The sequence below is a fragment of the mitochondrial genome of Nicotiana sylvestris (genome assembly GCF_000393655.2).
Source record: "Nicotiana sylvestris cultivar TW 137 mitochondrion, complete genome".
Lineage (NCBI taxonomy): Eukaryota > Viridiplantae > Streptophyta > Magnoliopsida > Solanales > Solanaceae > Nicotiana > Nicotiana sylvestris.
The window spans coordinates 20001-47611 of NC_029805.1; the positions used below are offsets into that span (position 1 = coordinate 20001).

The window sequence follows — 27611 nt, forward strand, 5'->3', positions numbered from 1 at the left end:
TTTCTTTCTGGCTTTCTTAGGGCCCTCCGTCTTCAGAACGGTCCGCCTGGCCACTATGAATGAATATTACGTCAATAGAGTAAGTTGTTCTTTAAGTTGTGCCCTTAACACGAAGCTAGGGCAGCGATGCGAAGGCTTGTGAGTGCATTAAGTAAATTAAACAGATACTAGCTGGTCTGAATTGTGCAGGATCGAGCCCTGGCCTTGGAAGCCATCCATTCAAGCCTTCCCAGTCCTTTTTTATTGTTTTTTGATCGGACTTTCTAAATCCATATGGTATGATATGGCTTTCAAGCTTCCTAGCCTGGGTTTGTGTGAAGCATGAGAACATGAGCAAGCTCAGTCTTTCGCTACTCGTGTGACCCCGCCTCATGGCTTTCAGAAGGGCCTAAAGTGCATGATGATTCGATTTCCGAAATATATAAATATAAAGAAAAAGGCCTCCTCTTGCTGTTCTCTTTCTTTCTCTCTCCTATTGACTATTGACATAGCAAAGTCTGGTTCTATTGAGGGTGATACCCGCCCTCTACAAAGTGGTTTTTGAAAAGGTCTTTAAACGACTCTTCGTCTCCAGTTCCAAAAGGTTTAATGAATGGCTTTTTTCTCTGCCCACCACCCATGAAAAGACAGACTACATAGGGCCCCCGCCCTGGTTCAAATACCATTTTATCCTACCTCGCTCACCGCCCCTCAGGCTTAAAAGCCTTTTCGTTGTCACCACTTACCTAGATCGATATGGCTAGTTTTCTAGCGAGATTTCTAGCTTGAATTAAGGCTTCGAAGCCCCTCTCCTCTCTCTGTAACTAGAGAGGTAGGCAAACCTGAGTTTAGAGCCACCTCGATTCGGGATGTCGGAACATCAACCGGATCGGAAACCGAATCCTAAAGTGACTTCGGAACAGGTTCGAGAGCTTCGATCGAAAACCTTTCCTATCTAGTGTCAGCTGATCCTTCAGCGTCTGCACCAACTAAATCGGAAGCTTAATTCGAAAGAAGAGAGTAGGCTCGAGGAGGATCAAAAGACTGATTCTCGGTCCCCTAAAGTTAGAAAGCTGGTTAGACTGCAATCTATGCCTATGGAAAGAAAAGTCACGAAAAGCGATCCATATGATCATAAAGAAAGGCTTGCCTATACGTCTTTCTAGCGTACGCGCGGTTCCTTTCGATTGGAGCCTGTCGCTACCTGGATCAATCAGCCTATTCTAGTTCGCCTTGTGTCATCCGATTTTAGGGAATTCATTGGATCGTGAAGTTGCTTCACACCTGGCCATATCGAGGGAATGAAAATGAACTTGTCCCTAAAAAAAGAGAAAAGAACTGGAATGGGAGAGGATGGTCATTGAGAAAGATGCCTTAACAGGTTGGTCATCTGTCAGGACGAGAATGTGAGTTCTTCTTATTATCGGTGAGCCGCTGCCCCTCATACTCTTCTTTCCGTTTTTGGGTCGCTCTTCTTATCTGCCGTACCCCCAATCCTCCTTCATACGAAGGCATCGTAACATATACATCAAATCAAGATCAAATAAAAGATTCTCCATCCCTTCTTTATACTCGTCTATCCCTCGATCAACTAGATGGGCCTAGGATAAGGCATTAAAAAACCGTCGATATGTGGGGTGATCGAACCGACTCATCTACAACTCATCTTTGAAAACAAGATGCGCTCCTACGTGAGGAGGGGGGAAATGAAAGTAAGAACCATGCGCATGGATGAAAGAGCGCGCTTTGAGGGAAGAGGGGAAGAAAGACTATAGAAAGGCTAAGTGAAGTACTTATAGGGACTTCTTTAACATTCTTCTTTCCTCTTCTTGCTTATCACCTTCTTTCCCTTTCCTCGCATCCTAATATAATAAAGATCAAGACGAGTTGCTCCAGGTCCAGATATCTCCCTTCGAGATTGCCAGCATCAGTCTAAGTAGCTTAAGTTTTTGAAGAAAAAGGTAGAGAAGGAAGGGTGGTTGAAGCAGGACCATAAGAAGTACCTTTAGCATTTCAAGTACCCGGTTCAGAGCCAGGACATCTTTGGCATATCCACCAGCAGCGCCTTTGGCATGATAGGCAGGCAGCATATCTTGATCCATCGGTAGCAGAGCCACCGAGTGAATGACCTTAACGATCGTTTTAGAAGTAGCGCTTTACTAGCCTGACGACTCAAAGCAAGGTCGAAATCCATCCCTCTTTTTAAAACTGATTAATTAACGACTCACCAAGCAAGGGCACGTTGCGCGGTAGTAGCCAGTTCAAGGAAGTGAAACTAAGACAGGAAACTTCCCTTTTTTTTTACTTTTAAGTAAGTAAGACCCTGTCCTCTTCCCTTTCGACATCAAGATAATTGACGAAGGTGGTGCTTTGAACATTTTCGCTGAAGTCGAAAAGATAAACATCTACCCGGTATACCAGCAATCCTTCTATGCGGATACCCCTTTTTTACTCTCAACCATTGCATTGCCGAGAGGAGAAAATGCTCAAGGTTCTATATATTCTTTCTTTATTCAATTCATTCCTATCCTTTTTGTTTTCAGTCCCGGGGTTCCTTTCCTCTCCAAGCCAATCGATCGCCTTCTTAGTTAACTGCGGAACCCGCCCTTTAGCCATCTATCTTTAGATACGGAGGGCTTATGAGTCACAGAATTTTAAGCCCAAAAAACAAGGTAAGAAAGGTGGGGAACAGCGGCCTCACACAAAAAGATTTGTCTAAGCAATCTCAAAGAGATTTTCAATAAGTCAATACCAAGATTTGCTTTCTGCGCCTACTGATGTGATGATAATTCAGAAGCTTTTTTGCAAAGAAGAAGGGCCCTGTTCCTATGGGTTCACGTGCTAAGGCTCCACTAAAAAATGCTCTTTTTCAAGAGAGAGGTTTAAGGCGCATTAATCACGCCTTGAAGGAGGGAAGTAGTGGAGTAGGAGAGGTAAAGATGGATGGGAATAGATAAGTAAGAGAGAAGGCGACACCAGCTAGCAGAACGGACGGAATGAGAAGAAATCCCCAGGATGGAAAGAAGCTTGAAAGAGAGAACCAGGAATGAAATAGCGAGACCAAACGAGCAAAAAGCCACGAAGGTTGACGATAAGAGCGTAAGACTTTATGCGAGAGGGTAGAGCCCTTGATCCTTTCAAGAATGTAATTATCCTGAATATTCAGGAGAAAATTAAGAACCTTTATAGTGGATTAAAAGAAAGAACAGACTCATATGAAAGTTCCCCAGAAAAAATGGCTGTTGTTGAATCAGCTGTGAAATACGCTCTTGCTCACGAATCTGCTGTTCTAGCTCAGACCAGGCTATCTCCGAGAAAATAGGGGTCCCGAACGGGAGAAGAATAAGGCAGGCTGTCCTTTGACTAGTTTGTAGTTTTTTCTGGGGCTATTTATTCTAAATTTCCCTCCTCGCCTAGAATAGAAGGATAAGATAAAAGGCAGGCTAAGCCCGTATTAGCTCTTTTCAGGTTGATAAGGTGGAATTGAAAACTTTGGAGCACATCCTTACCTACATCGAACTCTATGTGTTAAGCATATAGCTTTTCCTTCTGAGCCAGGATCACACTTCACACTAACCGAATCTCGCATAGAATCCATAAATGAAGAAAGCATCTCAATTGGAGAAAAGTTTGTTTTCCCGGGGAATTTGCTTGTCAACGAAATTCCACTCATAAGTAGGTTCACATCGTGATCTAAGTTCCATTTCCCATCGAGAGGTTATGATACTGGTAAAGAGTCCTATTCTTCTCCTTGGGTTATGAAAGAATTCAATAGCTCCGGGCTCCCTCACTGCATTCCAAGGCAAGCTCCTACTAGATCCTACTATTCCTGATATTCCTACTGGATTTGAGCAACTCGAGTATGAACACTGTATCGCTATGCCCCTCGCTTAGCCCCGCTCTTTGGTTTAGGATGGATCCGGACTGGAAGCGAAAATACCGTAAAAATGGCTTCTTTCTTTGTCTCCGCTGGACTCTTTTGTAATAGCTTGATGAGCTGAACCAACAAGAGATATTACGTTCTACCTTCTGCTTCGAGCCCGGCCGAGAGTGAGCTTCCCGATAGTCTCTTCCTTCCTAGAAATAGAACTCTAACTATCCCGTCTCCTTACTCGAGATATCTGAGATAGCTCCGTAAACTAATAACTTATAATAGACGAGCCCATTATCCTTATGTTCTGAACTTGCTTCTTGGTACAAGGGGAGGGGCGAAGAATTCTAGTTCTAGTTCTTCTTCTGCCTAATCTTTAGTACCGCTTTGAGATTTAATCTTTAGAACCATGTGCCTAAGAGGGCGAGGACCTTTATAGCCATAATTCTTCCCCCGGTTCTACCTCCTTCTGCAATAGTGATCTATCCCGTCAATCCCACCCGCGAGCTATCCATTCTAACCTGTCTTTGCCTAGCAAGATACGTCTAGTTCTCCCTCCGCTTGCCTATCTCAGTAGGAAATTGGAACAGTCTCCGATTTCAAAGAAAAAGCTGAGGCGAGAGCTATACCTTCTGGAACCGGAGCAATAACTGCTATAAAGTAAGGAGATGCGCAGGAACGATCCCTAAAGCAAATACTCGGAATGCTCCACGACTAAGTATACCCATTCAGACTCGCTTTTGTTCAATTATAAAAAAAGAAGCACTTTGATGAAGATTTATAGCATCATTCAAGTAAATACAGATTAAGATCGTAGAAACATGAGCTTGTGATATAGCTACACCTAATTCCAGACCGGTTAATGCAAGAACTATAAATAAAGGACCAAGATCCCCTATGAAATATAAAAGATCATTCATACATAGCATAGTCCAAGCGAACCCACTTAAAATCTTTACTGAACTATGACCGGCCATCATATTAGCAAATAAACGTATTCCTGAGCTTAATGCTCGAAAACAATAAGGGATTAGCTCAAGGAGTACTAAAAAAGGTGCTAATGGCAGTGGGACTCCTGCAGGTAATAAGAAGCTTAAAAAATGAAGCCCATTTTTTTGAAATCCCACTATAGTAATGCCAATAAAAATAGAAAATGAGAGACCCAAAGTAATGAGAAAATGACTTGTAACTGTGAAGCTATAAGGTATCATACCCTGGGGATTACAAAATAACGAAAAAGTAAAAGTGACCGAGATGCGAGGGGAAAACTTTTGTTTAACATTTCCGGAAAGACCACCTATTTGTTCGTTTACCGGGTTCAGCACGAAATCATAAATAAGCTCTACCAAGGATTGCCAAGCATTTGGTACTGAGTTTCCTCCTCCCTTTTTAGTAACAAAATAAACCAAAAGTAGGACCAAACTGAGAGTTAGTAGCATAAACAAAGATGGATTTGTGAATGAGAAATATAAGTTTCCTATTTTCATAGGAATCAATGAGATTATTTCAAATTGTTCAAGTGGGCTGGAGACGAGATCTTTCGATAGATCCACCGCATCTTTATAGGCTTCTCCCCCTACTCCGTTTTGCTGCAAATCTTCCAAAAGGTATTCAAGAAAGGCGATATTGTTGCTTTCCCCATGTAAAGCTTCGGAAGCTTCCAAAACTTTTTGGGCACTCTCCTTAGGCATCAAGGCTCCTAATTTCAGTCGTATATCATATTGAAGCTCCACTATACGTTCACTGCAAGGATTAAGGCCCGGATGATCCGTAAAAATACCACTAGAAGAACCCTGAGTATCGGACGATTTAAGGCTATAATCCATAATTGTTGTCGTGGATTGACTCGCATTTGTATACGATGTAACACTGGAATTTAAACTATCCTCATCAAATAAAAATATACGTCGAAACATTGTGATTGAGATAAAAAGATTCCCTCAATACAGCTTAACTCCGTCAAGCCTGTACGAGTAGTGAAGAAGTATAGAGCACTTTGGTTGGTTGTTGACCAACGGAAAGCATGGGAGAAAAAAAGATGGACAAACGAAAAAGGGCTAAAAAAAAGGACGAAGTAATTTCATATATAAAAAGAGCGGTACACTGAACACGAACCCAATATCAAAGAACTAAAGAGGAAGCTAGTCGATCATTCAACAGCAGGAATCTACCCTAGGATCCAACCTGCCAGCTTTCTTCTCTTATGATATTTCGAATAGCGAGAAAGTGAAATAATGGGGAATATAATGGAGCGGACTAATACTCTATTCGACTAGAGGAAGAATCTTTATTAAATAGGATGCCTCCCAAGCGCCGAGGGGCTAACCGTCATATTCTCAATCGGCTTTGCCTCGCTGCATACTTTCGTTTAGTATTCCTTACAGCTATTCTCCAATCACCCGAAAGCAGCGGCGAGGCGGACATTGATTTTGCAGAAAGGCTGGCTGCCTTGCAGGGTCGCTTGCCTAGTTCACCGGTACTAGGCTATGAGAGGCTCAACATCGGGTCCAATGTAAAGCAAGCCTTGCGAATGATGGTGGCTCCATACGGGTAGACGTAGGCCCTGAAACCATAACAAAGACAAGACAATTACAGGGAGGACGTACGTGTTCTCGGGCGAGTGCGGACTCGGTTAGTATACAAGATCATCAATATAGTAATAGGATGCATCTGCTGAAGGCAAGACTCATGTAACAACAAGCTAGACCGAAGCTCAGCCATAGTTGGTTTTGGTCGTTGAAGCTTCGCCGTAGTGACAAAGCTTTCATAGTCCGAAGGCAGGCCAGCAAGAAGGAATGTAAACATATCAGATTGGGACACCGGTGCATTGATAGATGCCAAGGAGTCACAACTGTTCTTGAATGTACGAAGGTAAGCCGCCATAAACTGATTTCCTTTCTTCTCTCTTTCACTATCATGTTCCTCACTAACCCGAAAGGCTTTCTTTAAACCATACTTTGGGGAGGGGATCTTTGAACCTTGTTTGAGCTCCTCTTCCCCTTTCTAGACAAGAAAGGAGAAGGGGAAGGGGAACTCCTTTCTTTTCGTTTTCACTTACATACGCGAATCTAGGTCCAGCCTCGCTTGCATTCAGTTATCAAGGGGGATGTCTACTCTTTCGTTTACATACGCAAGCTCCCGATTAGTCGCAATCGCACTTCTGTGCAATATCCAACGCATATTAAAGCACTTAGCGGCCAAGCATCAACAGAGTAGCCTGCGGATTGGTGCCCGGTGACACAGTAAAGGTTGAACCATCAACAACTCTGAGTGCCCCAGTCTTAAGTTCCTATCAACCACTTTCCCAACAAGGCAGCCGCCATGGTAATGCGATATTGTGGTCACAACGACAGAACTATCCCATCAGAAAATCATTGGATAGATCAGCAGGCAATGAAGGTCCAACATACCCGAAATATATAGGACCAAACTCTTGTTGGTACTTGAATTCCTACATGGAGCGGCTTTGTTGTACATCATGAATCTTTCTGTTCACACACCTCTCCACATCCATCACCAGGATTTCGGAAGTAATGAAACCTGACTATTGGGTTAACCTTAACATCAGTTGATGCTAGTCTGAGAGAACCAGCAGAGAGGGGGCCAACAATCTTTTCCATCAGGGTTGCCACAGTAAAATATACCGGAGAGGGGGAACTCCTAACAAAAGCACCATGAGACGGGGCTTTTCTCCCAAACATCTCCTTCTGCACGAGTGGCTATCGCGCCTAACCTTTGAAATTGAGCTGCTTCTCTCTCTTGTTCCTTATCTGGTTCCGGCCAGTGGCTTGGAAGCAAGCTACCCGCGCTATATAGAGGGAGAAGAGCAGCAGGATTGAAGAAGCTGGTTCAAAGCTAAGGTATCAATCGGCTTTCTTTCCGTCTTCTTTTCTGCCAGGGGTAGATGCCTTAGATTAAGAAAGGGTTGGTAGGCCCTTAGTCCATTCCCGATGATCCTCTCCTGGTCAATTGCTTGGGGTTTCGGACCATTGCTCTCTTTTTTAGTCGTATCAGGTGCATCGGCTTTGCTTTGACTTGCCTTGTCCGTATAGTCAGTAATCGATGTAAGAAAGATTCTTCTATGATAAGTGGTCCATTCCACCTTAAGAAGTAGCCCATTCTATTAGGTTTCCTGTAGAGCGAGGGCCTCTTCTTCCTGCCTTTTCTGTAAGAGACTTTCTTTCTTGCCTGAGTATGGGTCTACCTGCCTTATTCTTAGATGCCTTACCCTTCCTTATCCTGAGTCTTGGTATGCTTAGATTCCGGTTCCCCAGCCGACTGTTGAATCTCTTTTTGCCTTGGTGTGCGAGACAACAGAGGGGCAGCTTAGCCTTCTTCTCCCTTGCGGATCTATTACAACTAGCGATTCTGATAAACATTATTATAGAAATTGGGGCTAATTCAATAGAAATCGGTCGTACCTAGCCTCGATTCACGTCGCAAACATTGTCCAATGATTCATGAAAACATGCAAAGAGCAGAGTTGGCGCATCTGATCTTTCTTCTTCAGTGCCAGGCATAAAGAGCTAGCACTAAGAGCAGGGGATGAATCTTTATCGACTTCCTTTTGAATAACTTGGATAACATCTTTATGGACATCTGAGAGAGGTTCTTTCTACTAGTGCTCCTCCTCCTGCTAATGCTAGTGCAACTTTGAAAGTTGTTAAAGCAAAGATTCGATACCTCTTTTATTATTAATTAATAATTGGCATTCTCTGATCGGCCTAATCTCGTAATACATGGCTATGTCCCTGACCTGAGACTAATGCAATCAGTTCCTTCCTCCGCCTTCTCTTTCGACGTTCGCCAATCGGAGAGGACAGCCGATTGAGTCTGAACCTTAATTTAAAGATGGAAGGAAGACCCGGATGGACTTAATTAGGAGCATGGGCAACCCTTCGCGCACGAGATAGCAATGACAGGAGATTGACCGGTCGGGGTCGAGTGATCCTCAGGGTTTAGGGCTCCTTCTACTGCTGCGACTACCTCTCTTCTCTTCTCTTTTAGAAAGGTAAAGGACCACCAGAGAGGCAAGTGCTTTCATGAATGCGGTAAACCAATCAATCTTTTCGTTACATATCGGGGACAGGGAACCAGCCCAGCGAACTCGATTTCCCGAAGAAAAGAGAGGGCGCTCTTCTAATATTTAGCTCCTAGCTGCTCTACCTCTCTATTTTCAAAAGCCCTGCTCACTTATAGCCCTATAACCAAGCAGGCAGGCGAGACATCAGAGCAGCTGTAGAATGGAGATTGCAATTCCATTTATTTATATGAAAGGGGTGGCATGTGAAACCAGCAATCCCATATTGTGGAATAAGAGCAGTGGCATTTGCGGAAATAGGTTTTGAGGAAGGGACTGATTGAACTAAGGAACTGAACTAATGGACGAGGAGGAATAATAAGTAAATCTTGGTCGGAATCGAAAGCGGGGAAACTGACCACATGATCGGCAATGGGCATAAACCCTAAAACAAGATTCACTCGTTCTTCAGTCCTCACGTAGACATGAAGGGGAGGCCCCACAGATAGGATTCAGATTTCTGAACGGGAAAGCATTTTTTGTCGGCCTATACGCTGACTCTGAATCAAAGATTTACTCACTGCCAACAAAAACATACTCTATTTACTAGTTTAAATCGATTCACTAAGCTAGTTAAAAGCCTTATTACTTACGCAATTCCACCAGTGTGTAATACATCCAACATTCTCAATATTAAACGCTTTTGGCAAGCCAGAGCAAGACTTCTCTGTGGGAACCCCCCGGTAAAGGAGACCTGTCTAGTCAAATAGGCTTCTAATAAGAAATTAGCTCATTCATTACTTATGCAATGACTTTCTTTTTCGTAGCGTCAACGTTACCTTTATATCTCCCTCGTCTAGTCGAGATTCCCTAAGAGAAAGGGATCAAATCTGTAGTTGTAGTTTCTATACGTCAATCCAATCTCGCTTCCATTCATCATCCATTCTGAGGAAAGATTCTTGAATAACAGGCTAAGAATAGTCTTATAAGTCCTTGTCCGTTATGTATGCTCCAGTAAGAAAGTCCCTTACTTCGGCTAGTAAGGATTTTCATTTTAGGTAAGCAAGCTGCAGCGCGAGTACCCTTTTTTTTACTTTTGCTGCAATAGAGGAGATTTCCATTGGACTAGTTAAAAGACTTAGATAACACACCGGGTTTACATAAGAAAAAGTTCACGTAGAGAAAAGAGATTAGACTAGTCATTGCACTAGTAGCGTCTACGAGCCTCCCGCTTCGGTACCATCTCCTTTTTTACCAGCCGAGCTGCCCTGTCAACCCTTTGCGGCGCTTGCTTCCTAGCTAGAACTCACACAGCGCAAACATAAATGAGAACTAAGCATAGTCTGACTCCCTAGCGCACAGAGCAAGAGTAAGCTACTTCACTCGAGAAGAAGAAATAGGCTAACGATCGGCTCAGATAAGGATGCCTCCTCTCTTTCCAAGCTAGCTCCGATGCAACTGCTATCGAATTAGCTCTTGGGGATATCATAGGTAAGAAGGAAGCCAATGCTGGAGGAAGTGAATCAATCATAAGAGGTTGTTAAAAAAGGTCTGTTGCTTGCCCGAGTAGGGGAAGGGATTGACCTAAGGCAAGGTTTACTTATCCCACTCTAGTGCTGGTAGGAAGCCTCCTTTCGAGTAGTCTCATAGGTCAGACCGGTTCCAACCATTCTTGCTAAGGCTCCTAGCGAAAGATCAAACTTAAGAGTAAGAAAAATTTCTTGTCTTAGACTTAGATAGCAGTTGCAAGTTTAAAGACCAGCAGCGAGGGGAAGACTTTTGTAGAGAAGTTTAGACAGGTTGACTCCTTTTTTGAGAATTCTTTATAGAAAGAAGAGAGGGAGGAGATCGAAACGAAATACTTGTATCGAACGAGCCCCTATCTCAATTACAAGTAAGGAGCTATTACCCTATGCCTATGGTCTTCGTTCCTTACACGATAGATTGAGAGCCAGATTGAGATGCCCTATCGAGGGAGTCTCCAGCTCTACATCTATCTACTATTAAGAAAGGAAGGGGATAGGGTTTGAGTTACCCAGCTCAGTAACAAACAAGGTTCGGAGAACAACCTAATTACGAAAGAACCCCTGTTGATTCGCCAAAGATCTACAAGCCAGGATTCTAGAGAAAGAGATGCTATTAAGGATACTTTAACAGAACCTTAGGACTTATCTTGAGTTGGGCATCCCTGACTCCATTCCTGACTAGAGAAGGGAATGCGGTGAATCACCAGTTTGGATCGAAGAATAGGCACCCACGAATTAGCAGCATATTTGCGGGATCTATCGAGTGGAAAACCGGGATGTCGATACACCGAAGAGCTACCAAACACGATCACCAACAAGAGAGTAGCAAGTGCTGGCTTGGGGCTCAGAGCTCCTTAAGCTTGGGTTCGCTTCGGGCTTGCGTTCGACCTTGGCTTCGGGGTTGGCTCCTAGGCCCAGCTAACAATAAACTACAACACCAGATCTCCAGCGGATAATACCCTAAATGAAAGACTGGTGATTCGTCGATACCAAGGTTGAGGCTCCTTTACAAGCTCAAGAGAAGAACAAGAGGAATCCTAGCTTCATAACATAGGAACAAGAGCTACAAGAGCGGGTTACTAAACCATTCGAGAATAAGCAAATGGATCCTCGCTCTCGACACCCTCCCCCTTGGGCATAGCTCCTTGCGAACACCTCAGTACAGATCACCAAACAAGAGATGCTAGCATTGATATCAGAAAAAACAACATTGATTGGTTGAAGCATGCTTCGATTAGCTTCTAGCTCGGTAACAAGAGAGAGATTGGCATCGGAGAACAAATCAAATGATGATGGTTCCTTCGGGGGAAAATCCTGGGGAGGCCGCCCCCGAACCATCCACTTCATCCACGTGGAGTGGGTCGTGGATTGAAAGGTGGCTTAATGGAGAAGGTACTTCATCGGCCCGAAACGAGGGGGGACACGAGGCCACAAGTCAACAACCGGTGGAGCCTGCCCCCGTACCTGCCCACGTACCTGCCCACGTACCGGCTCCCATACAACCAGTTGATGACACAGGGGAACCTTACAATCAACAAAATTCTTATTGGTACACTCGTAGAATAATCGAGGATTACTTAAAAGCCGATATGGATACAAACTTCCCCAGAAAACCTTCTGACAGTAAGTATCGGCGAGTCTTCGAGCTGGTTGTTGGGCCTAATTATAAAAGTAAAACAAAACTCGTTGAAGTATTGGCGGATATAGCCAACAACCCACAAAATAATGGTACAATAGAAAGAGCGCGAAAGATCATGGATTCAATTTATCAGCAGCGGATTAAAGACCGTGACCTTGACGACTATCAGTTTGAAGAATAAAAGAATGTTCGGAATTATTGGCTTTGGTAGTGATTGTAAGGTGAACGTCATATTTGGGAGCCGCCTCGGAATCCTCAACTGCCCGGAAGCAAGAGGACTAGAAGTGTATACTTAAGCAGGCTACTCCCCGAACATGCCTACGGAAGGTGGGGCTCATAATCGTCATAGACAGTTTCGTATTCTACCCGTCTTACCTGATGATTAGGATTTGCTTTCCCTATTTGAAAAAAGGAGATCTGTGTCACTCTCACTATGCTTCACACATGAAATTATACTGCTTTCAAGGGCTCGAATAGATTGATTTGAGAACTTGTTTCAAAGGCTGGGTTGCCCCGTGGGAGAACTTTAAGAATCTCTTTCGCTCTCAGATCTAATTCTCTGCTTAGTGACTCGATCTCTCTTTCTTTCGAAGCTCGTGCACTACTAATGACCTCGGAGTTAAGCTTAACAAAACTCCATAAACCGCTACGCCCCTTAGCTGCCGGGAAGAAAGCAGTCGGCTTTCATTATTTTAGTGCTAATGTAATCACAAGCATTCATCTTATTCCAAAAGGCAAAAAGATCATGCTACCACAGAAAGCATAGTCACAGGGGAAGACTGATTCGGTATATTTATACCAATGATATCCGCGTCGATTCCCAGTCTTCAGCGAAGCGGGTCGCCTTTCCCCTTGTTCGGACTACGCTCTTGCACACTATTGCTAGTGGTCTATTCTTTGATTGATGTGCTGCTTTCAATACTGAAGGACTAGCAGTTGCAATGAATGACCTTCTCGATACCCTATTAGTGCTTTAGAAGCTTAATTCTCGACTTCTGGGGAAAGATTGATTCATATCATAGGAGACTGCTCTTATCTAAGAGTCTTAGTAAAGGACTCGGGGGGGTTTACAGAAGGTATGCAGTCAGAGTTGGAGAAAGGAAGTGAAAGGAAGAACAAGGATCTTTCCCCCGCAAAGGAGGCGACTGTGCACTTTTTTGAAAGGAAGCTTTAGCATCAGAGAAAGCTAGTTCGGGGTCGGTGAACAAAAGAAGGCTAGATCTTCAGTAGAGAAAGAGATAGACTGAGATCTCAGCTAGAAGAATCTCACGATTAGAATGAGTTCTTGCTTCTTACCTTAGGGGTTCCCCTGGGGCAAGAGAATACAGCTCTTATCGAAGACTGCATTACCACGGTCCCAAGCCCTTTAATCAGAACTGTGAAAGGGAGTTAAAATCTCTGGTTTATAGCTGGTAAGGAGATCTTGGAACCCCATTGGAACTTACCCTCTGGGAGCCCTTCTTTCTGGAAACGGCGAATCGGGTATTTTATGCTTAACGCATTCTACCCCGTGCTTAACACATTCAAGCCGGGTGCCTGTGAAGGGAATCGCCTTAAAAACAAGGCGCGCAGCGTCGTGAGAAAGGGGAATCGTCACTTGCACCAGGGGTTGAGGTTGAAGCAGCAGGTACTCGAACTCTAGTTTCGTTTCAGAGGAAGAGATTGAAGCTTTTAAGGCAATGCTTGAAGTAGATTATTTCGATAGAGATACCGAGATTTCTTGCTTACTCCTTTTCCTAGTTGCTAGGACGTAAACCTTAGAGGATCACTCTGTTGTTACCACCAAAAGTAAAAAATAGACCTCGGTGAAAGCCTCTTAGTCAGTCGAACTCTCGGGAATCTCCTAAAAATTTAGTGAGAAATGTCAATTGCGAGCTCTAGCAGATGTCCCCGATCTTGAATTCCCTTATTTGCTGGTAAGGAAAGACCTAAAAGAAAGACCCGTGCCGTCTCAGCTTACTATTGATTGACTTGAGGTGGAATGTTTGCAAATCACCTGAACTTTTAGAATTTCATTTAAACTTTTATCTCTGCTGTCGCAGATCGGCTGTTGATTTAAGCCATATCTTTCAATGTCTCCAAGTCTTCTTTCCGATCGAAACAAAGAGGCTGGCTCTAACGCTCTCACCCCCAATCCCCCGATCCCGGGCCCAATCACGAACCACCAATCTAATTCGACCACCTCTCCTGCATTTCCATATCCAATGCCTGGGAGCTAGGCTCGAACTTGCCATAAAACCTCGGGGATAAAAGAGCCAATCAATCCAATGATCCCCATCCCCTGAAAAAAGAAAAGGCAATCCACACCTTCTCTTTAGCCCTCTGAACCTAGTAGCTAATGAGCTACTTCTGATCCGATTCGTAGTTTCCCTTCGCCAAAGAACACCAACTGGTGAAGTGGATACCATCTCATTCAGTCAATCAATCCCATATTTCTTCAGGTCAAATGCAAGGAATTGCTATAGAAGGCGAAAGGGCACCAAATAGTTCCCTCGTTTCGGTGTCAGCCATCTTTCCTATTTCATCGGTCCCACCAACTACTCAATCTCTTTGTTCCCCCTTATTGATCCCAGGGCTACGGAGTCTATCCGTTCATCATTTCCATTAGTAAGGGGAAGCGGACCCGAACTCTCCATCTTTAGCTAAGGTCTTTTGAAAAACTTAACTTCATTTGTTCCAATGCGTAAGAACCTTGAAAGCAATAACTCCACTTGTTTTCCCCCCTAGTACCTGTCCCTATCTCTGAATCTCCATCATTGACAAAACCAGGATCAAATGAGACGTCCATCGACCGGATAAGACCTCCATATCCAAATCGATCTGTCCAGCTGCCGCTCCCCATTATCAGCCACAGAAGGAGCATCTCAACCAACCTCGAATCCTTCTTTTTTTCCTCCCGAACAAATCTGTCATGATTCTTCAGAGTGTCGTGAAATCACGGATCATCTTATATATATATAAATTTTTTTCGTTATGTTCTCAGGTAGAGCCAGTTGAGGTCCATACAACGAATGAAGAGTAATTTTGCCGTTGACTTCATATCTTCCTTGTCGATTTTCCTTTTCCACGGGATCACCATTCTCCTAGAGCTCGAGCATGAAACTTGATTACACAGATTCGGTTCGGTCGCAGGAGCGAAGCCACGACCACCTCTTGACGTAAGGCACGACGTAGTGGAGGAGCACTTTTAAGACGTACCCTACAGCATCTAGTCTTTAGACAAGTTTTCATTTTATTGGAGACGGCGGATGAGGTGCAAAAGGACAGATGGCATTACCAAGAACCAGATATGGTGCGACTGAATCTCGGCACGGAGGAGGCGTCAAAGATGATCGAAATCGGGATTTTTCTATTTAGTTAACACCTTTTCTCATTGAGTATTAAATTCTTAGTGTACCATAGGCGGTAATCTGGCTTTAATCGATTCTCTTCTTATAGTTAAAGATTTCAGTCTGGAAACAAAAACATCAGTAAGGTGTTTTCGTTCGGATATAAACATGGCAATCTACGTATGTGAAGTCTCGATGAAGCTGTCCAAGTGTAGATCCAACGCACTACTCAAGTAGGCTTTCCTACTGCCATTGAGAAAGAAATGCCCTTGACGCATTTCCACTTGCTTCAAGCTTTTCTTTCTAGTTGCTATATTCCAGTAGTGATTCGAGAAGGAATTCATGAGTGACTGACTATACTATGGAACTAGTCTACTGTTAAAGGATGTACACCTCTTCCTTATGGATAGATGGTGCCACCGCGCTGTACAAAATCCTCTGTTTACGATTCTCTCAAATACGAATTTTCTTTATCAACATGGTAGCGAGAAGAGAGACAGCGGATGGAATTGGAGAGAAAGGTGGAGCTTCACCAGGCCTTTAGTGATTATTTTTAAGTCTTGTCTAAGCCCCAGCCAATCGGGTAAGCGAACTATCTTACGACAAGAAGTAGTCATGGGAAGGGTTACCCGTAGAATTTAGAATCGGTAGTAGCCCGGGTTCGGGCATTACAAAGGACTGCCAGTAAAGGGCCAAGCAGAGGCTTCATCTAGTATCCCCAAAAGCAAGCAGAGAATCAGTTTATTCGTGAAAAGATGGGACGGGAGTTGCCCGAATCAAATACGAAACAACATATTTGGAGATTATTAGCGCTTTGAAACTTAACTTCTACGCAGGGATCTGATTTGACCGGTCTAGAAAAGGTCAGTACTGAACAAAGCTCCTAAGGTCCCCATTCGGGGATTTCCCCGTAAAAGCTAAGTCCTTACTTTACACAGAGTGAAGCTTCCGGCAATGCTTCAACAAGAGCCAAAGCTACCCGGGCCTGGGAAGAAGAAAAATCGAATAGAGGAAGAAGTGGCCGTGTAACTGGCTCGCTTGAGCTTTGGTACGCTAATAGTTTACTAATAGGATTGAAAGATTATTTTACGGATATCCCAGGGGCGTAGCGGGTTCGAAAGGACCAGGCTCATACTTACTTCATTTTTCACATTGAACGCTAAAGCAAGGCAAACTAAAAAACGAAATAAGAAATGGATTCTTTTTATTTTACTAGCTTGACGGAAGCTATTGGAAGCAACTGGACTCTCTACTTAGCTCGACCTTTATCTACGTTAGCATCCACACGAACCGAACCACTAGAATCCTGCCTTATACACTCATAGAGGCCTTTCCTCGCTAGTTGGAATAAAAACCTCAACAGCAGCCTTCATTGAACCCCTTCGACTGAACGACGGAATTCTTTCACCGCGCTCTACTTCCTTAGGGGGATGAGAAGGATGGCCAGTTCTGTCTTCTTCGGACCCTTCTTTTCGATAAGGGGAGGCTATTCTTGAAAAGAATAGGTATATTCAACTAGTTATTTGAACTATTCAATAAGAATAGGGATTTTCAATGCTAGAAATGCCATAACTCTCTTTCTGAATGTCTCGACTTTCTTTCTCAAACCACCGGACAGGGGTGCGGAAATAGCAACAATTAATGGTAGAGCGGAAATTGCTTCTGATTTGATTTCGCCTGAAACGAATCCCTCGCTTTGATAAGAAATATCTGAGTAAACAACCTTTGAGCTGAGGTAATATTCCATTTTTAGGGTTAGCTTTGCGTTCCTTGAGTATGTTTCTGCCCTAAACTAAGAAAGAGTATAGTGCTCGTTTTGATAAGAGTATTACATACTATCTGCTGGAATGTTTTCAACGTCCCCCTTATGCAACTACGGGAATTTCTTCTGGTTCGCTACTATCTTTTCCTACAGCTCACGACTGACCTTGAACTGGCCAAAAAGCTTTCTATTTGAACGGAATTCCACAATTGCAGAAGCTTCGGTCTCGATCGATTATACTTTTGGTTAATTGGGTAGGTGTCGATAGCAGCAGAACCTTTGCTTTGGTCCATACCACGAAACAAGCAAAGATCTAAGGCTTTCTTTGCTCTGCCTCTGGGCCCGAGAGCGAGGTCCAATGATCCTCTTTTCAATCTCTTACTTACTCTCTCGTGCGATTAACTCTCAAGCCATAGCGAACAAGTAAAGAAGGAATGACCGAACGAAGTCGCTAAAGGCAGGCATCCATCCTTCCATTTGATCAAAGGCATCCGAGCCGAAGTAATTCAATTCACTCGAAAGGAGAAGAGCGTCAAGCAGCCCCAACTCTAGCTCCAGAGGGGTCCGTAGAGCAGGAGAATGCTCAGGTCCGTCTACGTGTGATTCCTCATTTGGTTCCTAAAACGTGAGGTGAGCTGCTGATTCTACTCTTGGAGTGACTCAACATAATGCTTCCAGAAAAGGCTTTTAACCGGAAATAAGATAAAAGAATAAAAAAAAAGACCATAGTAGATCTATGATTAGCCCTCGGTCGGGATGGTCCTGTCGAAGAACTTGATTCATGCAAAGAAAGAAACTTAGGATAGGAGACTTATGGAAGCAGCAGGGCTGGGTCTGCGAGTGAAACCCCAAACCCTCAAATCCACTAATGCCTATCAAATAAGAGTCCTACCGAGGATCCGGTGTCTAAGGTGTCTAGGATTTCTCCCAAAAGTAAGTAGGAGTGCTCTTCCTTTCAAGCCTTCTGCCTTACAGTCTATAGACCTTACCTCACTAATCTTTTATTTTCTCTCGGGATTTTGTTTGAGTTGCTGTCTCAGTAGTTGCATTCCCTCTAGTCCCCTTGAAAGAGGAAAAGGGCCTAAGCCTGTTTAGTTCCATCTCCTTGAGTTTCAATTGGAATGCTAGGGGTTTACGTCCTAGGGTAAGTCCCAAAGTCCTAAGTTCTTCCTTTCAATCCAAGTCGAGGTAATAGTTTCTATGGTAGGGCTAACGAGATTTCTTTTGCTTAAGGCTAGGCGTATAGATAGGTTTCTGGATCTCGAGATTAGTTTAATTTCTCTGGCTAGGAATAATAAAAAAAACTAGGAATAGCTGATTCTAGATCAATATCAATAAAAAGCAGGTTCTAGGGCAAGTGAATTTGAAAGCAGTCTCTTTTAAAGAGAGTTAGAAAAGCCAATCCAGTTGTTTCCTTGCAGCCAGTGGATGAGAGTGCCCTTACATATAGTTCCAGGCCAGTTCCTGTTTAAGTTGGAGTTTCCTATGGAAAAGGCAAAATTTACTATGCTTAAAGAGTTTCCATAACCAGGCCTAAGCGTGAACCTATCCAATTTCAGTGCCATATGAGTCAAGAGCTAGAGCAATAAAGTAGGGATTTTAGGAAAGCGGATTATCTTCTCGGGGAAGCGGTGCTCTCTTTCGCATAAGCCCTTTGTTAAGTAAGGTGATGGTGCTCTTTATCTGCTGCTTTCCCTCCTGGCAAGTGACTTAAAGAAAACAAGTGAAGTAAGCTCCCCCCGATACAAGCGAGCTAAGGGGCTTGAAGTTATCCCAATACCAGAGAGACACTTCACAGAGTGTGATACTAATGGTTAGGGGGATGGTAGTAACCCAACTGCAAGCACATGAACTCGCTATACCAATAGTTCTCTGCCCGCAACCCCAGCTCCTACTTCGAATGATAGAACGATTCGAAAGGGGCATACGTACGGCTTTGACTAAACGACTAACTAAGGCTAACGGAATAACAGAATCGGAAGCAGACGTAATCGAAAGAAAGCTTGGGCCGAATGGAAGGGGCTTGCAACGATGGAAGGCTTACGGGATAGGGGCATACTCATATAAAAAATTTCCTAACTAAACCAATTGGGGTGATAGACCCGCGAAGCAAAAGCATTTTTCCTAGCATTGAACCTTACTTCAAAGACTGGAAAGCTTACAACACAGGTAATAGAGCGAAGCCTTAGGCTGAGAAACTGATTGAAGGCAGACCAAGAGCATTACCTACGAGGATTTATTAGGATGGCTCAAAGACTGATTCGGTCTTTTCCTCAAAGGCGGATACGATTGAATTAGCTTTGGACTACGAGAGAGCTAGACAGCGGGGATGAAAGGTTTGCGAGGAAGAATCAATGGCCAATGGTTCTACAACTGCAACAGCACTTACTGAAAAGACTATTCTACGACCAGCCGCCTACTTAATTACACTTCCGGCATTAAGCAAGTTCCTTCTTCTGCGAATATGAGATAGACCGACAGCCGGTACGGGACTAAGGGACTGTGGGAATAGCGAAAGACCGGATTCCAAGATATAGGCCAATCAAAAGGAAGATGGTGAAAGACCACCACAAAGAGACCCTCGCTCACGCCTTAGTCTTATTCGAAAACAAAAGCGGATGGGCCTTCCTCAAGAAAAAAGCCAATCTGATTTCGGGGGGCATGTAGGCGGAGAAAGGCTGGGAAACTATAAGGTCTCGTAGGAAAAAGACAAAACGTAGGTAGGCTGCCACGCGGAGTGAAGGTAACTAGCCAATTCCCCAAGGTCTAGTAAACTAAGGTGGTAGTGCAGACAAGGTTAATTCACTCTGGGATTGGTAGTCCCGTCTGCTCTGACGTCGGAATAATCATTATAATACGATGATAGCACCTGATTAGCAAGAAATTCCCTGCTCTCCTCTTAGCAATGATCTGTCTAGGGCTACTTTCAAAACAGCGGATTCTGTAATAAGACCCTATTCATGGGCATTCTCCGACTTAGAATCGAATTCATACCCGGCAATCTACGATCTACCCAGCGCCTTAGTTTATGTTGAATAGGCATACCCGACTTCCAGCTAATTGTCAAATAAAGCTATCCGTGCTTTAATTCCTAGCTTGAAAGCATTCTTTGAAGCAAAAATTCCGGTAAATCAAGCCTGCGTAGAATACTTGACTTTTCCATGTGCAAGACCACAAAAAGTATTCCCCCCTAAAGCTCAGCTCTGCGAAGGCCTTTCGGAGATTGACCTTTCTTTCTCTTCTTCCCGGTCTGATCGGTCGAGCTCTCGTAATCGATCGCTCATATGTCCATTTCGTTCTGGCTAGCGCTCATCTCCAGCTCTGTTTCCAACCTTTCATTTAATATATCATTCCCGTATGCAATACCTCTTATTTAATCTTGCTATACGTCCAAGCCTTCTCCCATCGGTAGTTGGAAGCAGAACTGAAACTGGATATAACTGAAGGAAAGGCTATATAGGTACGATAGGAGGGTACGGTTAAGCAGGTAAGCGAAGGCTCTCTCTCTCGCTCTGTGGTCTTGTGTAAAGCCTTTCCGCCTATCTATTATTTTTTTTATCTTTATAATAAGTAAGCAGATCGAAAGCACGAAAAGGAATGTCTTAGCGTGCCCTTACTCTAATTCGAAATCCGTCTCTTTCTTTCTATTCTAATTCCTCTCCCTTCATTCCTCGATCCGCTTGTAAATTCTTGGTGTAATACTCACTCGTAAATGATTGGTGTCAGAATTTCTCACTAATCAGGTGTGATCAGTCTCATCCGTGTAAGAATTAGGAATTCCTCTTCCAACTCGTCCCAGAATGGGCGTTATGGCAAAGAACAAGAAGAAAACTAAAGGAGAAATTTGTCCAATAGTAACAAAGGGTGCCTCCACAGGTTGACATCCGATCCAACCTAGTAGTAAGCAATCCGCCAAAAGCAACCAAAATATTCCTTGGTGAATCGGGCGAAAACTTGAACTACGTACATACATACTTTTAAAAAAGGGTAAAGCCAACAGACATATAAAAACTGGTGCTATTGCGGCTACACCTCCCGCTTTGTCAGGTATACTACGAAGAATGGCATGGATCGGTAGGAAATACCATTCTGGCACAATATGAGGCGGGGTGGACATCGGATTAGCAGGTATATAATTGTCGGGATGCCCCAAAACATTAGGAGCATAAAAAATCCAAATGGAAAAAAAGATAGCAAAAGCTACCCAACCTACTAGATCCTTTACATAAAAATAAGGGTAAGAAGCAATTTTATCCATCTCTGAATGTACACCCAATGGATTATTGGATCCATATTGATGCAATGCGGCCAGATGAAGAAGACTGGCGCCTACTAAAATAAAGGGGAGTAAATGATGAAGACTAAAAAAACGATTTAAGGTGGCATTGTCCACGGAGAACCCACCCCAAAGCCAAGTCACTATGGTATCTCCTACTACAGGTATGGCGCTAGCTAAGCTTGTAATTACTGTAGCTCCCCAAAAGCTCATCTGACCCCAAGGTAGTACATATCCTATAAAAGCTGTCACAATCATTAATAGGAAGATTACAACTCCGAGACACCGAACAAATTCCCTAGGACTGCTATAACTGGCATGATATAGACCACGAAAAATATGAAGGTGAACCACAATGAAAAACATACTTGCCCCATTAGCATGCATATAACGGAGCAACCAGCCCCCTTCAACATCTCTCATAATGTGTTCTACGCTGTTGAAAGCTAGATCCACATGAGGTGTGTAATGCATAGCTAAAAAAACGCCAGTCACTATCTGAATGACTAAACAAATACCAGCTAACGAACCGAACCCCCACCAATAACTAAGATTGCTCGGGGTTGGATAATCTATCAAATGCTGATTAAGTGTGGAGGATATAGGTTGTTTAAGAAGAGAGAGTCGTTGGTTCCTTATAGTCATTTATTTATTTATCTTTTCTATCGTGACAACTCTAGTTCCCCCACCTTTTAGCGTTCTGGGGCCCTACTATGTATTCAAATTAGAGTACCCTTTCTTCCACTTCCGAAGGATGGAGGGGGTATACAGCGAAAAAAGCGTCGAAGGGGTCGGATCACCCTGGGTTACTGAAGAGTCGTCCGACTTCTCGGTGACCGAATAAGAGAGGTTTTTACCGCTTTCTCTTCTCTCCAGCACTCTCGGACTGATCATCTTGCTGCAACAAAGCAAGCTTAGGAATGAATCTAATGGAAATTTTTGTCTCTGTCCGCTTGGAAGATTATTCTTTCCTCCTCGGTGAAAGAGGGCAAAAAAGGTGTGTGGGAGAAAGAATTCTAAAAGGAGAGAAGATTTCGTCCACCAAGCGGGACAGAGTGCGACCCCTAAGCAATTGGGGGTTCTCGCTCATCTCTTGGGGGTCCATCTCATCTGAAAACTTTTCCTCTTCCATTAGCATAGCTAAATTTGAATAGGATGAATCAGCCTCAGGAAAAGTAAGCCCCCTTGCCTTGATTTAATTTGGCTTCGCTGCGCCCTGAATCAATCAAAAAGCTTATTGATTTGATTCATCCCATTTCATTTATTTGGGCGAGAGGGAGGCTGTGAGTCACCTGGGCTACGGATTTTTCCGTTGGTTGATTCTCGAAATCACCTCTTGAAAAAAAAAGGCCCTCGGGTCCAGACCCACAAATGAATAGGAAGCGAGGCGAGGGTCCTTCATTAAAGGGGGGAAAAGAGGGGTGGGGCTTTGTTCTGGGGGGGCCGCCTTGCGCAGCTTTAGAAAGGAGAGAATTTCAGAAAGTCATTCTCTCCAACCTTTTCTATCTATCTTTAGAAGTAGGGCGAGAGAAAGTCAATATGATATTTGCGTTGGTTTTTCCAACGAAACTAAGCACTTTTCTTCTTTCTCATTCGGAAGGCTCAGTCCCACACCCTGACTTCAATGATGGGAACAACCTCCGCACTCCGGCGCTCCACTGAACAACAGTTCTCCGCCTTACTATATTTAGAATAGTGGTCGATCCTTCGGGAGTTACATTCGTAACTTAATGTAATGTTATGTTCACGCGGTGATATTCTATCTTTCCAAGAGTACTACCCTGTACGTAGTCTATGTCTGGGGAGCATACTTGACAGGAGATAGACACAGGCGGTAGAGGGGTCCCCCACTTCGATTCCCGCCCCGTTAGCATCTACGATCCTAGATAAGGGATTAGTCCGTTAGGTCTTTTCGGTCCGGAGCCGGCTGGTAATGGACCTACTTACCTTGCTTGTAGACCTGCTGCGGAGCTAACCCTTGTTCTATTGGTTTGGTGGTTGCTACCAAGACGATTTCTTTATGCCCATCAAAGGACCTCGAGATGCTAATCCACGAAAAAGGATACGAGAAATTTTTCTCATATACAGAACGAGGGCGACCCGTGTAAATACATCGGTTTCTTACTCGTGCAAAGGAACTCTTTCTTGGCAACTTGGACAACTTATAACGATGTTTGTCCCGCATATCACTAGGAAGATCGGGATCTTTACAAAGGGCTTTATAAAGCTTTCGTCTCAATTCATATTTAGCCGCGAGCAATCTACGTTTGTGATCTCGTATATTTCGCTTCTCCGACATCTTACTGAGTTTCCCCCTCATCTTTTTGCAAAAAGCCGCTCCACGGTGGTAAAGTCTCATCTTGTGTGTTGGCCGAAGTTACAATAGTAACATTGAACCCTCGAATATGTTCGAAGATCTCGAAATGATCTTCCAGTTCGGGGGAGAATTCGCAAAATTCCGTTTCCATCGAGAATAGAATTGACCTTTCCCTTATTTCGACCGGAGAATCTAACAGAGACATTACTGTGGATATTCTGACCAAAAAATTAGACATTCCATGCCCTCGGAGAGTGCTTTGTCGTGCTAGGTCACTGACATATCCTTTTTTGTCTTTATTTGACCCCAAGAATGGATTGGATCGAAACGACTTTCCTGTTGAAGCCCTTTGTGTCTGTATTAATTTCTGACCGCACGGAATCTCCATAGCCAATTTTCCATTTTTGATAGAAGGTGCTGTCTTTGGTACTACTATTATTTTACACGATCCAGGAACTTCCATAACGTTGGCGTGATTCGGTTTGAGCAACAGATCCTGACGTGAGAGATTTTCGTAATGAAAATAGAGTGGAAACATGAGTTGATCCATAATGAGTATTAGATTGAAGTTCTCTTAAAGAAGACCGCCAACTCCTATCCCGAAGATACAAAGCGCCCGGTCCTCTTCTCTTGTGTCGAAGTGTAGTGTAGTGTGGTGAGGTTTTGCCTCACAGAAAGAGTGGGAAATTGGGAGAAAAAAACGAAGAATTTCGAATCTAAAAATAAAAAGAGATTTTTTTTTCCCCAACGACAAAGGAACTTACGGGCGGGGCATTTTCGGGGACTAGCCCGCTTCCCATTACTCAATAGGGCAATTCCTCGCACATAATTAAGGGAGCCATTGAAAGGTGACTAAAACACCAGAAACGGGGACTACCCGAGCTAATGATAGAGGCAAGAACACTTTCCGGCCAAGTCCCATTAATTGATCATAACGATATCGTGGAAATGCTGCACGGACCCATATATATAGGAACAGAAAAAGAATCACCTTGATACTAAACCAGATCGAGCCCGGGATCTTCTTGGAAATGGGAAGATCTAGGATAGGCGGCCAACCTCCTGGAGAGAGCGATGTGCATAGACCAGGTGAGTAGGGATGCAGCTCCGTGGACCGCTCGTCGGGCCTGATAGGTGGTGGTATCACACCCTTCTCAAAGGAACCGTACGTGACACTCTCGCGTCATACGGCTCCGTCCCGGAAGCAGGACCTTCCCTTTCCTTTGACCAACGGGTCCTCAAACCTTTATGATTTCGTGCCGAACCTGGTCTCCATCTTCGAACTTCTCGTTCGATGAGACCCCAGGTCTCGCTGTTTCCGTTTTCTAGGTCACGCCTTAACCTCGTTAGAAAGCGGAGTTGGCTAGCTGCCGGCATATCTTTTACGTCACCGGCCACATAGTCCGCAGCGTCTTTCACTGCATCGCATTTGCCGGGGCTGAATCCCCTTTCTTGAGCGATCGCCTTCGCTCGTTGGCAGAACGCCTTGATGCGTGCGTCTAGTTTGTTGGGGTGACACTCCGCTTCTTTATACTCTTTGGAGGCGAGAAACTCCCCTTCCCTTCTCCTTTCTTACTCTTCCGAGGATGGTTCAGGGGGAGCCGGTTCCGCCTCCGGCTGAGGAGGGAAATTTCAATCGATACGCGGTAGCTTCGACGAGCTGGGACGTGGAAGTGAAAACCCTAAACTTTAAACCCTACCCTTCTTTGCTACTCACTATCTAAGGAGCAAATCCGAAGTCGGTTCTCAAGGCCCAGAAGCTCGGGGATTGAATACCCCTATGTTCCAAGTGACTAGCTTGGCTGGTGATGCGTTCACCCACTTGCACGCTTCCTTGCAAGCACGAAATCCTTAGTTCGCCCGCTACCACACGGGCCGGTGTACTCTTATCGCTAACCCCGAGAGAGGCTATACTCTAACAGCCAACCGACTCATTATTCCTGGCCGCAAGGATTAAGAAATAGCAATGTATCAGGGGCTGAGCGTACCTTCCGCTCAGGAACAAGAAATGGAGCTATTAAGTTAAGGTGCCGCTTTCCTTTTTCTAGCTCTTCTTTGGGTTCCCTATCGATGCGTGTATGCCTTCGTCGAAGAAAGAAGGGGAATCACAAGAAATTTTCATAGACCTAGGCCTAATTCCATCGATGAATCATTCGAGAACGAATTTAGCGAGACTAATCTAATCTTATTCAACCTTAGATGGGAATTAGGGCGAAGCCTGGGGCGGTCTCTGCCTTCTTAAGACGCGTTACACCAACTTGAAGTCTGATTTTAAAATCTCTCTCTACCTTCAGAAAACTTCTCGCGCCCTTCTCGTAGTTTTGACTTGCTCTTAGGCTACCGTTGACCGGCTTCGCGAGACCATTTCGGTCTACACACACATGGCTAAGCGCTATTGGGCGGAGCTTTCTCAATCCAAGCTAACTAATAGAAGAAAAGAGAAGAAAGGAAGATCTTATAAGAGACTCACCCCATCTTTACATAAGCAATTTCTTGAACGGAAAAAATAGATGCTTTCATGGACTACTTTGACTTTAGGGATTTGCTTCATCATTAGCTAAAGAAGAGAGAGAAGGGGGAAGCTTAGTCTAATTGTCCGAAGTGATTCTTTCTTGATTGGATGCCAGCTTTCTCTTAATTCCTATCGTGCACTTACATACAAATCTATAGGTAGTTCATCTCCTTCTAAGAAAAATATCCAAAGTTTTCATTTTTGATCGAATTCCGTCTAGTAAGCCTCGAGATCTTACAGATGCTGTTGAGAATCGTCATTAACCAATCATGTATCGGACGCACCATCCCTTGAAGTAAGTAAAGGGCGCAAAGATGCGGATTTGACCCGCACCCTCTTTCTTTTTCTTTAAATAAAGAAAGTGGTGGCTAGATTCGCGTTCCCTTTCCAGACTATCAAGGATTTCAAAGATCTTTCATACTGTGCCCAATCCCGAAATTGGTTCTATACATATGACCAGCAACGAGAAAAATAAATGCAATAGCTAAATGGCGATGGGCAATATCAGTCAGCCACAGACCCCCAGTTACAGGATCTAATCCTCCACGAAAAGTAAGAAATTCCGCATATTTTGACCAATTCAAGGTGAAAAATGGGGTTGCTCCCTCGGCAAACTGGGATAAAGTTGAGCCAAAAGATCTCGATTCAAGATAAATTCATGAGGAAGTGGTAGCTCTTTAGGATCTACTCCAGCGTTTAGAAATTGGTTAATCGCTAAAGATAGATGTACTTGATGCCCCGCCCAAGAGAGAGACCCAAGTCCTAGTAGCCCTGCCAAATGGTGATTCTGGTAGTGAAAGAAAGCCCATACCTAACTCGCTATGCTTGGCGCGGTCCCGTGCTACGCTATTTGATCGAGATTCGAAATACCCTTCCTCGCCGCCACCTTCCTTCAGAGGTAGCCCGATTGGAATCCGACTAATCCGGATTCGCGTCGCGTAGGGCCCATTTGGGGGAAGCGCTCCTTACCAAGGATTTATCCATTCCCATGGCTCGAAACCGAGACCTCTGGTTAAAGGCGGAGCAGCCTCATCCACTGCACCACATCCTTTGGTGGTTTCCATCTTCAGTTGTCTTCAACTTGTGACTGAAAACAGCAAAGTCTAACCTAAATAAAACTTACCCACATCCCGTGTCACATCCGGTGTGTACATCAAACCAATGAATGCAAGACATGTATGTATATACACACTGTGATATGTATTATAACCCCCAATAGCAAACAAGAAAAATTAGGATTACCAAACGGAATTTTGTTCTTCATCTGCCATGTCACTCTTTGGATTCTGCATTTGTTCTTATCATGTTCTTTGTGACGACCCGAAACCTCGAAATTTTCTTTTTGAGGGAAAAATGGTAATTTGACCGAACCCGTAGGTT

General features: G+C 44.0%; 5 protein-coding genes across 5 annotated transcripts.

The window, feature by feature from the left end:
* Nucleotides 1-4578: 4578 nt before the first annotated feature.
* Nucleotides 4579-5766, reverse strand: atp6 (ATP synthase F0 subunit 6). Its single transcript has one exon. It carries the CDS (start codon nucleotides 5764-5766, stop codon nucleotides 4579-4581), a length of 1188 nt encoding a protein of 395 aa, YP_009241418.1.
* Nucleotides 5767-20865: 15099 nt separating this feature from the next.
* On the reverse strand, nucleotides 20866-22047 carry cob (apocytochrome b). Its single transcript has one exon. It carries the CDS (start codon nucleotides 22045-22047, stop codon nucleotides 20866-20868), a length of 1182 nt encoding a protein of 393 aa, YP_009241419.1.
* A 1294-nt stretch (nucleotides 22048-23341) lies between these two features.
* Nucleotides 23342-23701, reverse strand: rps14 (ribosomal protein S14). Its single transcript has one exon. The coding sequence runs from the start codon at nucleotides 23699-23701 to the stop codon at nucleotides 23342-23344; it is 360 nt and encodes a 119-aa protein (YP_009241420.1).
* A 1-nt stretch (nucleotide 23702) lies between these two features.
* rpl5 (ribosomal protein L5) lies at nucleotides 23703-24257 on the reverse strand. The gene has a single exon. The coding sequence runs from the start codon at nucleotides 24255-24257 to the stop codon at nucleotides 23703-23705; it is 555 nt and encodes a 184-aa protein (YP_009241421.1).
* A 291-nt stretch (nucleotides 24258-24548) lies between these two features.
* On the reverse strand, nucleotides 24549-24807 carry nad1 (NADH dehydrogenase subunit 1; one part of a trans-spliced gene, as the record gives it). Coding sequence (YP_009241416.1) covers nucleotides 24549-24807 — 259 coding nt within the window.
* Between the last annotated feature and the right edge of the window lie 2804 nt (nucleotides 24808-27611).